The 16,547-nt window shown below is 33.8% G+C and overlaps 1 protein-coding gene across 4 annotated transcripts in view; it reads right to left on the reverse strand.

The window, feature by feature from the left end:
• The window catches only part of CEP85L (centrosomal protein 85L), a 126,327-nt gene that overhangs the window by 16,312 nt on the left and 93,468 nt on the right, over positions 1-16,547 (reverse strand). For 3 of the 4 annotated variants that reach the window (XM_039871218.1, XM_039871211.1, XM_039871190.1), the window contains 4 exons: positions 13,843-13,995; positions 8,437-8,591; positions 5,444-5,561; positions 4,890-4,940 (listed from right to left, as the gene is read on the reverse strand). In XM_039871218.1, the coding sequence (XP_039727152.1) occupies positions 4,890-4,940; positions 5,444-5,561; positions 8,437-8,591; positions 13,843-13,995 (477 nt within the window). The remainder of the gene's footprint in view (positions 1-4,889; positions 4,941-5,443; positions 5,562-8,436; positions 8,592-13,842; positions 13,996-16,547) is intronic. The other variant, XM_039871201.1, reaches the window with a different exon arrangement.

The raw sequence follows: 16,547 nt of genomic DNA on the forward strand, positions 1-16,547 counted from the left end.
GGTCAAAGGAAGAGTCATAAAAGATCACATATTACATTTATATGAAATGTCTAGAATAGGTAACTCTATAAAGACAGAAAAATTAGTGATTGCTTATGACTGGGGAGGAGATGGGATTTAAAGGAGACAACTAAAAGGGTTTTTTTTCAAGGTGATAAAAATATTTTAAAATTGACTATAGTCTTGGCTCCATATATCCACATGTTGAATATATTAAAAATTACTGAATCACTTTACATGGGTGAATTGTAAAGTATGTGAATTATATTTCAATAAAGCTGTTATTAAAAAATCAGCACAATATAAAGAAAAAACAACCTGTCTGGGTTCCTTTTCCTCCAGCTTCTGTTCTGCTCTTAGGCTTATAAGAGCTACCAAAACAATTTAAATTTGTCAAGAACACACCTAGGTGTCTCAAAACTAAACGTTTTTTTTCCTTTAACTTAAATCTTAGTCTTCCAAGTCAATTCCCACTTTTGGTCCAATGAGCACACTAAGGGCGGTTACAACACTTCCTAAAGGTACTAGGACTAGGATGACTGCCAGGCTATAAGAACTGCCTGTGGAACTTGTTAATAATACATATTTCAAGCTTCACCTTGGAGATACTGATTCATTAGGTTCATAATGGGGCCCAGAAATCTATTATTTTTAAAACACCCCACATAATTTGACCATCCATACAGGTTTGGTGACCACTAATAACAGAAGCTCAAGAATATTATTCATGTATTCAAGTGAGCTGACTCCATTCCTGCAACTCCCTACCTCAGACACAAAGAACTGATTTTTTTCAATAGTTATCCATCTCTTACATATTTTTTTCTAACATTTTAATTAAGCAACAACTATAATGTCCATAAAACATGCATACGTGTACATTAAAGATTGTTCTCTTTATAAGTACGAATTGTAGAGAAAGCTTATTTTTTAAAAAGCTACTTTTCCTTTAATAGAATACATTTTTTGGCTGCTAGGTTTTTCAAAAATTAGTCCTGATTTCTGGTAAGAATATATTTAGTTTTTCATGCATTATAAAGCAATTTCATGTAGATAAAACCTTAAAAATTAGATTTTGGAAGAAAAATTTCATGCCAGAACACCACAAAACTAGGATAACATAAAAACAAGAGTAATAATGGGAAGCATTAAATCAATTACATTTATTTACGTTAAAGAAAAGTTATAGTATACCTATAAGACATTCTTATTGGCTTATGATCCTTTTTCCCTCCATTTCTATTGAGGAAACTTGCTAGATGAAGGCATTAAGAAAGATTTGCTAGAAATTGGAATAAAATCTCCTGAGGCTGTGGAAACATCTTCTTTTGAAGTGTTATAAATAGGACAGACTGTCACAGTTTTGAGATTGGTGTTTTCAACATTCCTTTGAGAGTGAAGAGTCTTAATGACCTTTAATGCATCATTCTGTCTTTTGTGATAGTATGATCATTCATATATAGCTATTAATTCAGAAAGGCCATTTTAAATACATAAGTCCTTTCAATGAGGAAACATTTTAAGATGTTAGAGAAAACAAGTTAACAAACTTTTTACTCTATATTTCCTCAGCTGAAAGATTACAATGATAACAGTTCACTGAAGACAGGCTTATACAGATGAAATGTGCTTTTGAGAAATAAATAGGAAGGAAGATAATGCCCAATGAAGAACTCATTCACATTCTGACTGAAGCCACTTTATGGAAATGATGGGGAACGTTCTACTGCAAAATGTCTTTTTATATTGTATACCGACAGAAGAAAAACCTGCAGGAGAAGAAGTCAGTTTCACTATATTGGTTCCATGGATGTAAGGAAAGGCAATATTTCTAAAGGATGAATGACAAAACAAGGTTTTCATGCCAGTTAACAATACCATCTTGACAGCTGAACCAAACAGTAGATATAACTGTATTTTTATAGCACTGAACTCAAATTCAAAATCGGCATACACTTTTACATGAAGTACTATTCGAGTTCTGGTGCAAGGTAGTAAACTATAGCTGTATTTTAAATATAGCATTTCACTGTGTAACTGTCTTATTTTTATCTCCTATAAATTGGACATAAAATGAACATGGCAAGGGATTTCATTTTTCTGTTTTCTCACAAAATTTAAACTGCAAGAATAACTTGCTTGTACCCAAGGCAATGCAATACTACAAATTAGCCAGATAAACTTATAATAAATTTGGTCTCTTCAATAGTTTGCAGAGACACAAAGAAGCAGTAAAACATGAAATTTTAATAATACCGTTTGCTTTTGCCTATTAAACACTCTAAAACGAAACAACTTCCCAGCACTATGGAGGAACAAAGAACATGCAAACTATAATGGCAGTGAAATTTTACAATAAATTTAATACTATACTGAGAGCTAAAATGCATAATTTCTGTTAAAAAAATGGTTGGTAAGCTCTCTGCTATCCTTAATTATAAAGAATTTTGTTATTTTGGCTATATAAAGTAATTTGAAGAAATTAAAAACAGCTATAGCATATAAGAAGGACATCATAATCTACACAGGTGAAAAGCTGGCCTCTCTCTATGGAAGCAGATGGAAAAATCCTAGGCAGCTTTAAAGAACTGGTAGTTGAAAGGAACTGTTTCAATTATGTGTATCAATTTGATCATATGCCTGTTAACTGTAGTACAAAGCAACAAGAATACTTTTTCAACCCAAAGTGTTCTCTTTAGGATTCTCTCTGTGGTTTCCAATGCTAGCAAAATAATTACTATTCATTTTTTTTTTTTTTAGAATAGGCAATATTTTCAGGTTTTTATAGAGTATACACCTTTTATATTCATCACAAACCACCAAATAACAAACAAACTTAGCTTTTTCAGCTGTGAGGGGTCAAAAAATAACAAGTTTAAACAGGTAACGTTAAGTGAAAATTTTTCTGTCTGAGGCATATTTGTCATCATCTATAATTTTATGTTCAAATATCATCTTGAAAAATATAGCTAAGTTAGACAGCTATAAACATTTGTTATCTGTCTCTGTGAGCAAACTATATGATCTATAGACCTACATGGCCAGAATGGCTAAGAGGAGAGAGAGAAGGGAAGGGGGAGAGAGAGGGAGGAGAATAGGAGAGCTAGAGCATAAGCGCCATTGCTTCAGAAGACAATAGAATAGTGAGTATAATGTATTGTCTAAGCCTAAATATTTGGAAATAAATGCATCTTATTTGACCTTCCATTCTCTAGTTTAAAGAAATAAAAGAATGTTTATTCAAGCATTTTAAGATCAAAAAATAAAAAGGCATATAATTACATATTCTTGTACATATAAGGTCATGACATATCTAAATGTGACTAAAAAACTTGGTTAATGTATAAAGATAATTTGCACTAAGATGCCTCCACAAATGGGAAAAATGCACATTTCAACTAATACAAATATATCCTGAATATAATGTGAGAGACAGCATGTGATAAACAAAATCTTACAAGTCTTATCCATTAAAATTTCAATACCAAAGGACAATGGTGAGTGTCTTTAATATGGATAGAGATAACTTTTACTAGATTTACTTCTCAGAATATGTTACCAAGTAAAATAAAAATTCCTTTCACTATGATCTATAAGTCAAATAATAATGGCTAAGGACACCTAACTATCTTGTGATTCAAATGGCTTACAGAACAACTGAAGTTATGTCTGTAGGAATACAAATTAAAGCATATACTCTCTGTGAATCAATCCAACAGACCCACACATTGTTGAATTGGACTAGTGTTTGATTAAATTGACAAATCACTTAATATGGCCAAAAGACAATGAAAGCAGACTGGCGATAATTCTGACACCTATAGCATTTACCTTCTCCTTTTTTTATTACCACAAGAAATGCTAGAATTAGGAGGTATAAACATACTTATTCAGCACATTTGTCCAATGGCTTTCCATCACACAAAGACACAGACCCCCACTGCGATCTGGCTCCAAGCTGTTTTCCAATGGCACCTCTCACCACTCTACAATCACTGCACTCCAGACTAGCAGCCTTCTTGCAGGTCCTGGAGCACAGCAGGCGCATTCAGGGCTTTGGTTGCTCTCTCTGCCTAGAATGCTTTTTCCTTGTTATCCTTATTCAGATCTCTATTTAAATATCATTTCCTCAGAAAAAACTTCAAGATCACTGTATGTAATGCAACATTGTCATTGCCCTCTACCCTAATCTTTTTTTTTAATAACAGGTATCACTACTTGATATTATATTTCCATTTTCTCCATCTCACCCCACTAGAATGGCCAGGAACTAACTTGTTTTGTTCACTGATAAATCCCCAGTGCAAAGAACAGTGCCTGGCACACATAGAAGTACTCAGTAAATATGATAATGCAGTAAGAGAATAAAAATCCATTTAATTCACAAATTTTGGATTATGTAATATGTGTTAGACATTCTAAACTCTGGATATGCATATACTCTACCACAGACTCTACTCTCAAGAAACTAAGTAGGAGATAAAGACACAATATGTAAACAAAGTGTTATACTTTGATAATACAGAAAGTATAATATATAGTATTATGAGGGAGAGGGTTCTTGTAGTCATAATAGACTATAAACAGTCTATTGTCTTTAATTACATCTTAATCAAATGTGTTCTCAGTGGTAGCAACAGACTACAACCAATTAAAGAGATGACAAGCAAGGAACAGAAAACAATCTTCATAATTTTTTAAAGAACTGATTTACTGAATTTACATTTTAAAAAACTGAAAGATTAATATTAAAGAATTTGTAACTTCACCTTAAGTACTACTAATCTTTTCAAACAAATATATACATGCTTTATTATTTTTAGGTTACATAACCATTAAGAGTAAATTGGCATAGAGCTAACTTAAAATAAACACAAAACAATCCTTACCTGAATTTCTAAAATCATTCTGTCAATCTCATCTTGTTGGCTGTCTATGATCTAAAACAGAGGAAATATATCAGTCTGAACCAAATTATTTTTCCCATTGGTTTTTAAAAGCACCAATATTTCAAGAAAACAAAATAATAGGGAATCATGAATTTAATTTTTAAAAAACAGGGTGTAATTTTTTTAAATAAAAATATTCATACCAAGTAGGCTTTAAATATTACACACACATATAAAACTGCAAAAGTCTTCCTCTATTTGATAAAAATGTTCTCTAACTAATGCAATATATAAAAATAACTTTGAAACAGACTTGGAATATTTTAGAAAGTAAAAAGATATCCTATTGTTTTTGTTAATATAATTTCCTTGGTTTGGCATTTATTTAAATTTATTTAAATTGCTATTTTCTTGCCAAATAAAAACATTCAAATTAAAAATTTCATAAGCTATTAATTAGCAAAATATGAATCAAATAACAATAAATTATATATCTATACACACATATCCACATAGTATATATTTCACATTTATTATCGAAGGTATGTACTGACCTTACTAGCATTCTCATTTTGTTCTCTCAGGTTATCATTTTCATTCTGAAGCTGTTTTGCATCTAACATAGGAAGGCGGATTCCATCTTCAAGGCATCTTTCTACTTTTTGCTGCAAACTGTTTGTTTTAGAAAGACAATTATATAAAGAAAATAAATTATAAGTGCTGACTTTGGTAGAAGACTTCAACATAAATGAAGCCCCTTCTTAAGGTCTACAGTATTTTGTAATTAAGCAATAATTTAAGACCTACAGACAGTATATAAATAAGTAAGAACTATAATGGATGCTGATCATCTTCTCAGAGATGGCAATGTGAGACCAGAGTCAAGAGTTGCTTAGTGACCTGCTTAGGCCCTAGTGAAGTCCTTCATGACCCTAATCTGAGCATTGCAGTCTAAACTCTCTTCTTTTTTTCTCCCTCAAAAGCAGAGTTCCTTGGTTAAGATTATTGTGGTAAGGAGCCTAAGAATATGAATATATATATTTTGTTCTTCATTCTGAGCTCAGCAAGTTTGTTTGTAAAGATAGTTGTTGCCTAAACCAGTAATCTAATGTATTATTACTTGATCTAACGGTTTCTCATGCTATCCATGAAAACAATAAAATGAAGCTCCTATGGTACATAAGAATAAAAGGATAAAAGGAAGAAAAGGTATTAGCCTTGAGAAAGGAAGAGTCGTCATGTTTGGATTAAAAGGAACTATATATATCATTTACAATAATGACCAAAACCCCAAAAACAAAATATAACAGCAAGACACCTAGAAATAGCTCTACTTTAGCTTGTGATCATACTCGAGTTGTAGAGTACTAAAAGAAACGGACTGCTTCATTTGGGTTTTGATATTTTCTTTATTTTTCTTCTTTGAAGTAGTATAGCTAATCTGTGCTTTCTCTGACTTCCAAAAAAAAAAAAAAGGTAAAAGAAAAGAAATACTATATCTAGATTGTGGACAAAGAATTGACAGTCCTAAATGATACAACAGTCCTAAATGATATGTGTTTGTAAATAATAGCACCAGAGAAGTTTTTGGGTATTACAAATGTAGTATACCACTTCGTAAATTATTGTCACATAAAAAAAATCTGCTTTTACAGTATAGAAGTCCAAAAATATTTGCCTTTTCAGTCTAAAAGTTTAAAAATTACATTATTTCTATTTCAGAGTAAGTCTGTTCCCAATTCAGGGTCAAGACACTATGATATATTTATAACATTCCAAGAGAAATAAATTACATTAAAATTATTAAGGTCTTTCATATATATTAAAAAAAAAAAAAAAAAAAAAGAGCCAGCTATGGGGAGGGAAAAATGTACTCCATCATGGAAAATTACCAAGTAAGCCTTCTTTCCTGTGTCCATTTTCAGTTTATATTATGAAGCATGCCCACTTAGAAAAGTGAGCTGTTCAAAGGAAAATCTCTTGAACAGCAAAGGTACCAACCAGTGCATTACTAAAGATCCCATCCACATATTTACTTACATGTTTATTTCTAATGGAAAACGTTTCTTATTTCATTTTTAAATCCCAAAAATTCTTATGTATTCATAAAGCGGGAAACTTAGAAATACTACATAAAAACAAAACTGTAGAAATAGAATTCATAGTCCCATATACATCTGAAGTTCTTCTGGAACTTAAGGATTACTATATCTTATATCTGAAGAAACTGAAATAACACCCCTACCCCAACATCAAGTGACACCACACCAGCACAAGTACTGAAGAATTACAGATCTTCTTTGGTCCTTTACATATATTTGAAACCAAGAGAAACTTTCTGGGATGATATCATCTCAGAGAGTATCATGATAAAGTTAAGAAATGGAAAATGTATTCTGAAATGCACTGTACTAAATCTTTCCAAATCAAGAATATTAAGGTCAATGTTCTCCAAAAACCTAATAAAAGAGAAAATCTAAATTAAAAAAAAAAGGTATAAAATCAGAATGGAACAAAAACATTCAAATTATTTTCAGGTAGTCCTAATTCTATATTTATAAAACACAGATTGAGTTTATGATCATAATGCCCTATAAAACATGAGATACATTACTTCTTTTCATTTTATCAATAAGAGAAAAGGAAAAGATACATGGTTGAATTAGTGGAGGTCAGAAATCTGTTTTGAAACTAAAGAACAGTGATATAAGATGAGTTATAAAAGGAGAGATTAAGAACAAGAAAGCAAAAAATAGAAAAATAAAGGTAGAATCAAAGGTATATGAATTTTTTGGAGCTGAGGTCAGAAACACTGAAGACTGAATTGTCTCAGAAATCAGAATTTTCTGCACTAAAATCCAAGAGAAAAAAAGTAGGGAGACCAGGCATACATAAGAGTTTGAAAGGAGTATTAAAGCAATATTAACATGGAATTATCAGATGTATTTTGATCAAATAGCAGAGAATACACATAGTTATATATACTGGATAGAAACGAAGTGTATGTCTTAGTTTTTTGTGTCATCAGGATAGTTTGATCTATTTGTCGTTGATAATCTATTAAGTTCTACAAAACAAAGAGTACATGCACATGCATAGATAACATAATTCTCTGGGTTTTCAGGTATCCAATATTCATTTCTCAGCTTAAATGCATTAGCTAAATAAACTAACAATAATACTCACTGTAATTCTAACTGTATTAATTTACTTCACTTTGACATATATCCTTAAGGGGTGCAGTTTGAGTATCTGGCTCATTTTTTATTTGAAATTTTTACTTATATTTTGACAAAGCCATCAGATGAAGTTTTCAAATTTTTTTTTTTTTACTCTTCTTATCTAAAATCTTTGGCAAGACTGGAAAGGTTAAATCACAACTGAGACAAACTATTTCAATGGCATAATACTTCTGGTTCTTAATAGTACACTTTTAAGAGAAGAATAATAATTGTATAATTATAAATTAACATATTTTAATTAAAATACTTTATGAAAAATGTGAATAACTTAAAAATAACAAAAAAATTACTGAAGGGTTTCTTACCTCTGAACTGTAGTTACCAACTCCTTTTCTTTCCTTTTCTGGCATGTTAATTGTGCCTCTTTCTCTTGACACTGTTTTTTTATCTCTTCAAAGTTTTTTTCCATATCTATCAAAGTCTCTTGCAAATTCTTATTTTTTTCTTCTAGAACCTGCAGCTAAGGAAAATTTTTTTTAAAGTTCTTAAGACACGGACTATTAAATGTTTCTACTACACTGTTACTGTGTTCTTGAGGATTAAGAGATATGGTTAGAATCACACTATCTTACTTTCATCTACTTAATAATACTTTATTTCCTTTGTGTAAAGGGGCTGAGAGAATGGAATTACGGAAAAGAGGAGAATGAGGTCAAAAATTTCTAGAAAACAGAGAGAAAGGTAAATGATCTCAATCTGGGGGTATTTTTTAAATTTTATTTTTAATTGTGGTAACATATGCATAACATAAAATTGACGATCTTTACTATTTTTAAGCGTACATTTCAATAATGTTAAGTACATTCATGTTGTTACCTAATCACCAGAACTCTTTTCATCTTGCAAAATAAACTCTATACCCATGAACAACTCCCATCCACCTCTCCTTTCAATCCCTGGCAACCATCCTTTGACTTTCTCTATGAATTTGACTACTATAGGTACCTAACACATTATTTATCTTTTCCATGACTGGATTATTTCATTTAGAAAACTGTCCCCAGGTTCATACAAATTGTTGCATGTGCCAGAATTTCTTTCCTTTTTAAGGCTGAGTTGTATGTATGAGCCATGTTTTTTTAAGCCATTCATTGTCAATGGACACACTGGGTTGCCTCCGCCTTTTGGTTATTGCAAATAATGCTGTTATGAACATGCATCATGCACAAATATCTGTTTGAGATCCTGCTTTTAATTCTTCTCCTGTAGCATTTTATTTTTCTATTTTTTATTAATATTTCTATTTTTTTAAATTATAGTTGACATAAATACGGTATCAGTTTCAGGTGTACAACACAGTAATTAGACATTTATATAACTTACAAAGTCATTATCCCAATAAATCTAGTACGCATCTGATACCACAGTTACTATATTACTGACTATATGCCCCATGCTGTACTCTACCAACTTCATGACTATTTTGTAACTACCAATTTGTACCTCAAAATCCCCTCCCCCTTCACCCATCACTCCACCCCCCACCCCAATTCAAAACCTTCAAAAATCTCTCTGTATCTAAGAGCTTGTTTCTGTTTTTTTTTTCTTTATCCTATTCTCCGGATTCCACGTGTAAGTGAAATCATATGACTTTTGTCTTTCTCTGTTTGACTTACTCCACTCAGCACAATACCCTCTAGGTCCATCCACATTGTTACAGATGGCAAGAGTTCATTTTTATGGCTGAGTAACTGTATATATTCCATTGTATACATGTACCACCTCTACTTTATCCATACATTCATCGATGGACATCAGGTTGCCTCCATATCTTGGCTATTGTAAATAATGCTGCAATGAACATACATAAGGGATGATCATATCCCTTCCAAGTAGTCTTTTGGGTTTCTTTGATTAAATACCCAGAGTGAGACTACTGGGTCTTTATTTGTCTTGTTACGACCTTTGTTTCAAAGTCTGTTGTATCTGGAATTAGTAGTGCTACTCCAGCTTTTTAAAAATTTTTTTTTCATTTCCATTTTCATGAAATATCTTTTTCTATCCCTTTACTTTCAGTCCTTGTGCATCTTTCAATCTAAAAGGAATCTCTTGTAGGCAGCACATGTATGCGTTTTATTTTCTTATCCATTCATCTACCTTATGTCTTTTGATGGAGCATTTAATCCATTTACACCTAAAGTAATTGTTGATAGGTAGTTATTGCCATTTTATTACCCATATTTTTTTTTCCTTAAAAGAAGACCAACATTTCCTGTAATATTGGTTTGGTGTTGATAAAACTCCTTTAGCTTTTTCTCATCTAGGAGGCTCTTTATCTGTCCTTCGATTCTAAATGATAGCTTTGCTGAGTAATCTTGGTTGTAGATCCTGGCTTTTCATCACTTTAAATATTTTGTGCCAATCCCTTCTGGTCTGCAAAGTTTCTGTTGAAAAATCAGCTGACAGTCTTATGGGAGTTCCTCTGTAGGTAACTGCTTTTCCCTTGCTGCCTTTAAGATCTCTGTCTTTAACCTTTGGCATTTTAACTATGATGTGTCTTGATGTGGGCCTCTCTGGGTTGGTTATATTTGGGACTCTGTGCACTTCCTGGGCTTGTATGTCTAGTTCCTTTGCCAGGTTAGAGACGTTTTCAGTCATTATTTCTTCAAGTAGGTTCTCAATTCCTTGCTCTCTCTCTTCTCCTTCTGGTATCCCTATAATTCGAATGTTGGTATGCTTGATGTTGTGCCAGATGCCCCTTAAACTATCCTCATTTTTTTGGATTCTTTTTTCTTGTTGCTGTTCTGATTAGGTGTTATCTGCTACTTTATCCTCCAAATCGCTGATTCAATTATCTGCTTCACCTATTTTCCTGTTGATTCCCTCTAATGTATTCTTTATTTCAACTATTGCATTCTCCATTTCTGACTGATTCTTTTTTATTTTCTATCTCCATTTTTGTTTCCTATCTCTTTGTTGAAGTTCTCACTGAGATCGCGCATCCATACAGCCAGTTTTTGAATTCTGAATCTGACAGATTGCCTGTCTCCATTTTATTTAGTTCTTTTTCTGGAACTTTGTTCTGTTCTTTTACTTGGGCCATGTTTCTTTGTCTCCCCATTTTGGTTGCCTCCCTGTGCTTGTTTCTATGTATTAGGGAGAGTTGTTATGTTTTCTGGTCTTGGCAGAGTGGCCTTACATAGTAGGTGTCCTATGTAGCCCGGTGGCACAGTCTCCCTGGTCAGCTGGGCCGGATGCTCCAGGTGTATCACTTATATGGGTTGTGTGTGCCCTCCTCTTGTAACTGAGCCTTGGCTGCTGTCTGCACATCAATGGAAAGAACTGACTTTCAGGCTGATTGATTTTTAGGACTGGCCTGGACTACAGTGGAGGAGCTGTTGAGGAAGGGCTGACCCTACAGAGCAGGATTCATTTGATCAGGGCTCTTCTGCCTGCCCAGTCTGCCCTCTGGGTGTGTTATCCTCAGATGCGACCGTAGGTGGTGCTCCAGCTCAGTCTGAAGCCGGCTACCAGGTGTGCTGGCCCCAGGACCTTCTGGGAAGGGCCCCACTACAGGCCAAATTCACCTGCAGCCTGTGCCTTGCCTGAGGCCACCTGGTATGAGCTACAAAGTGATCTGATGATGTCTTCCACCCATGCTGGACCTGGAATTGCCTGAGAGAGGATAAACTCCAAACCAAGGCCAGCTGCCACCAGTGCTAGGCTGGGGCTGCTCAGAAATACAGGGCACATTGAGGCCAGAAGCTACTTGTCTGGAGTTTGTGAACCTTTGAGATATTTTAGGAAGTCCACAGCATGAGCCAAGACAGGCCATTTGTACAGAAAAGCCATTAGAAGCAGCTTGGGTGGGCCTGCGACTTGGGTGAGGCAAGGTCTCATGGCATCACCAGGGTAGGGCGAACAGTGTTGATGGAGACTTAAATATGGTGCCTGCCTAAGTCTGTGTACTAGGAGCAGGGAGGGCTCAACAAAGGAACAATGCCCTCTGCCAGAACTTCTGTGTGGGAGAAAGCAGCCTCTCCAGCTCTCACACTGAAGCCACATAATTCAGTTCCTTCCCATATGTCCTTGGCACCTTTTGAGCTGCTGCCCCAAAGCTAGAGCTCGATGAGAGTGAGGCCATCAGTGAGTAAGTCTATATGTGGGCCTTTTAAGAAAAATGCCTGGAACTCTTGCAGCCCTCTATTTCATTAAGCCACAAAATCCACTGGTTTTCATAGCAAGAAGGTCTGAGGACTTCTCTTTCTAGCACTGGTGCTCCAGGCTTGGGAGCCTGGCATGAGGCTGAGACCTCCACAGCCTAGATAATCCCATCCAATTCTCAACCACTACACATGGGTGTAGAGCCAGCCAGTTTTGTGTCTCTGCTCCTCCTACCAATCTTGATGTGGCTTCTTCTGTATAGCCTCAGTTATAGGACTTCTGTTCAGCTAGACTTCAGGTGATTCTCACTGATGGTTGTTCTGTAGGTTAGCTGTAATTTTGATGTGGTCATGAGGAAAGGCCAACACAGTGTTTACTCCACCATTTTGACCAGAACTTTTGGTTTTAATTCTTTTGGGTTTATACCCAGAAGTAGAATTGATGAAGCATGTAGTAATTCTATTTTTGATTTTTTGATTATATGATTTTTCCATCATGGCTAAACCATTTTATATTCCTACCAATAGTGCATAAGAATTCTGATTTCTCCACATCATTGTCAACACTTGCTACTTTTTTTTTTTTTATATTAGCTATCATGATGGTTGTAAGGTAGTATGAATGCATGTTTTTTTTATCCATATTCCTCACTGTTCCTGCTCACACAAACTCCTGTGCTCCTTCTTTAAGTCTTTCCCGATATTATCTTCTCTTAGTTTTACAATTTACAAATTAAAAAGAGAATGTGTTGTAGGTCTATAGCTGCCACATAGATTAGACCAATGTTTCTCAACTGAGAGCAATCCCCCCACCAACCAGGGGACATCTGACATTTGGAAATGTCTATAGACATCTTTGGGGTTTTTTGGGGTGTGGTGGTGAAAGGAGAAGGGAAAGAGAAGTGCTATTGGCATCTAGTAGCAGAGGCCAGAAATGCTGTTAAGCATCCTTTAATGTACAGGATAGAATTCCACGACAAAAAATTATCCACTCCCAAATGTCAGCAGTGCAGAGGTTGACAATCTCATGATTAGAAAGACTTAGAGAAAAAACTGGAGAGTAGGTTTAATGGGTTGATAAATAAGATTGCAAGAGGGCAGGTCTCACAGAGTCAGAGGAGTCAGAGGAGTAAATGGAGGTCATAAAATATAAGAAAGGATTTATGGACAACTTAAGAAGAATGAAGAAAACAAATCAAGTATCTGGAAAGATAGTAAAAAAAAAAAAAAGGTATCGCGGAGCCTTGGTGAATCCTAGAGAATATTGGGAAAAGTCAGATCTGTGGTGGCATGCATGTGTGTATATGGGGTGGAGGTATAAGACTGGTTTAGAAACTACCTTTTAGAGTAGAATGTTGAGTGAGAGTTAACACACAGGTTCTTTAGGATTGTAACCACATATTAATCAACAATAATAAAGATCTATTCATGTTTAGATGAACAAAGTTTCTAATTAAAGTCAATTCTAAAAACAGCAATGAAGCATACAGATTTAACTTATAATTACTAAATATAACTAAAATTTTAAATAAAAACTACAAAATTTCTAAAATACCAACTTAAAATGTTTTCATGTCATTTAAAGATGAGTATTTTATTTCATGTTACCTGTAGACTCTGACTCTGTACATCATCTAGAGTTGGAAGATCAGCCAGATACTTCTCCAAGGTCTCAATTCTTCTCTGCTTTTCCTTGTTTTGTTCAGATTCTTTCTGGCATTTCTTTTTCAGGCTACTGATGTACCTATCTCTGGTTTTAAGCTAAAAAAAAAAGAAAAAAAAGATTATGAATCTCCAATAGTTTTATGTCATTAAAAACACAATAAGAAAATGAACATTCTAATCGTAGGCATCACTGAATTCTCCAATAGTTCCTGGTTAAAGTTAATACCACCACCAACTCAAGTAAGATTCACCTTATTCCATCAATTCTAATATTCACATTTTTTCAAGTTTTCATATCATGGAAATTGAGTTTTTGGAATTTTTGTTTGTTTTCTTTTACAACTGATGGCATCCTACGAACTATAGTCAGGAAGTAATAACGATGTACCTTTTATTGCCTGCATATGTGAAATTTGGTCAAGGCTATTCATATCATTAGCATCTCAACAGTGTTATGTATATATTGAAACTACATATTTAATTTAAATGATGTTTAAAATACCTTTTAAAATGTTACATTATAATATGGCATTGAAAAAGTTATTGGGTACCAAGAAAGACACAGAAACAGCGCTGTGGCGTATAATTTCAAAATCTGTGAACCAAGTCATTCTCTGGAGGAATGACTCTAATTCTTATTTCTTGCAAAGCTATATCCAAATGTTTTATGTGAATTAAGAATGGAAGATACCTATAAATAATTAAAGCTGTTCTATTATTAACAAACTTGCAAAGCAATTGCTTATCATGTATTAAAGCAATGCAATCAAAGCTAAGAGGACTTACTAAAATTATCAAAAATTTAGGAACTGATAAAGGGACTAGTGAGACCAATCCATACCTCAAGTTAAGACTACTGTTAAGGCACTGTGTCATAGTTAAAATTATAGCATATTTTCCTTATAAAAATTACTTAAAGATGTGCATTACCATTAATGTCATTTTAGGATTGATGAAATATGTTAACTGAGCACCCACTATAGAACACATGCAGTACATGATTCTAGCAAATCCCAATTTGTGTAGGCTGAACCTCAAATTTTAAAAACTTCAATTGCAAAAATGAATAATTTCATTTTATCTATTTACTCTATTTACTCAATAACATTAGGATCCATTTATTACCTTGAGTAAGAAGCAACACTAGTAAAACAGACAAATCCCATTATTTATTGGGGCTTTTTCAGGATTAAAGGCAAGTGTGCTGGTGTGACAATTTAACTTGTGACCTATTAGAATTCACAGACTGCTGGCACTGGTGGTGACCTGAAGGACCATATAATAAAATTCCCTTTTTGATTATGAGGCCCAGAGATCTTTAGTGATTTAACTACAAGTCACAGAGACAGGGTTGGAATTTAAACATAGATTGCTTGACTGAATATTAAAAGTCAATGTTCTTTTAATCCCTCCACACAACTAAGAACCAGATTCCCACAAATTCTCTAGCTACAAGCTGTGCCCAGATTCCCCATCAACAAAGCCTGCTCTTGCCTTAGGAAATGACCCAGTAAGTCACAGAAGTAAATATAACTAACCAGCCTATTTTTACTGACTGCTCTCTAATTTACATTCAATTGTTTAAGAGTCTTAAATGTGACACTATGATATCGTCAGAAAGGTCAGTCATATTATCTTCTACTGTGCAAAGATGTCCTAGTTTTCTTCTTTTTCTTTGGTCAACTTCTTTGCTATCATGTCAAGCTTGCTGCCGTTGATCACAAATCTCTGCAAACAATCTCCTATTGGATACTATCTCTGTTATTTGTTGACCACAAATTGGTAATACATAACCACTGGGTTTTGGGTTTTTTACAGCCCTGCTCACTGATGAGAAGCTCTTTTGTTTTGTTTTGTTTTAACTTCAAAGTTTTGTGTTGTTTCAGATTAACAGACGTTACTGTAGTCTGAACGCCACTAATTAGCTCCAGGTAAATAAGACATCACTAATAAATCTTTCCTATTCTATTTTTAAAAAGTTAAGTTTTTCTTTTCAAGGAAGTATTATGCAATACTAGGATCATTCCTAGAAGGCAACAGGAGTGCCCTATTTTAGAAGAGGTTTACAAATTTATTTTTATTTTAAATACAATAATTAAACAAAATAGGTTAATGAGGAAATGTTTTCCTCTAAATTTTTTATAAAGCATTATTATTAGAACCAAAGCATCTACTGTACAGTTATAGTGTCTTGAATTTTATCCCTAGCTTTTCAACAATTCCTGTCTACATGCAACTGGACAAATACTCAAACTACTATTCTCAAAGCTTTGGTTACCTTGTTTTTTAAAATGAAAGTATAGTATATACCTTGTAGGGTTTTTCTGAAGATTAGGATTAAATAAGATGATGCATTTAATGCACATCAACACGCTATATGGCTCATCAAAGAGTAATTTCTATCATCATCATCATCACATTAAATGTTTTTCTTTCATAGAATCAGTCTTGATCAGGATTATAAGTAAATGCAGAAGGAAACAATGCAATCCAATCTCACATGGGCCTGAAGTACTGTTTAGCTGAAGTATTATCAATGAGTCTATTTTCTAGCTTCTATACACCCTTCAAGATCTCAAATCACTTCTATGTCCTCTTATACAAACTCTACCCTCTATATTCACCCCATCCTCAAGTTTTCCTGGTAT

This window comes from Pteropus medius, unplaced genomic scaffold (genome assembly GCF_902729225.1).
Source record: "Pteropus medius unplaced genomic scaffold, Ma_sr-lr_union100, whole genome shotgun sequence".
NCBI lineage: Eukaryota > Metazoa > Chordata > Mammalia > Chiroptera > Pteropodidae > Pteropus > Pteropus medius.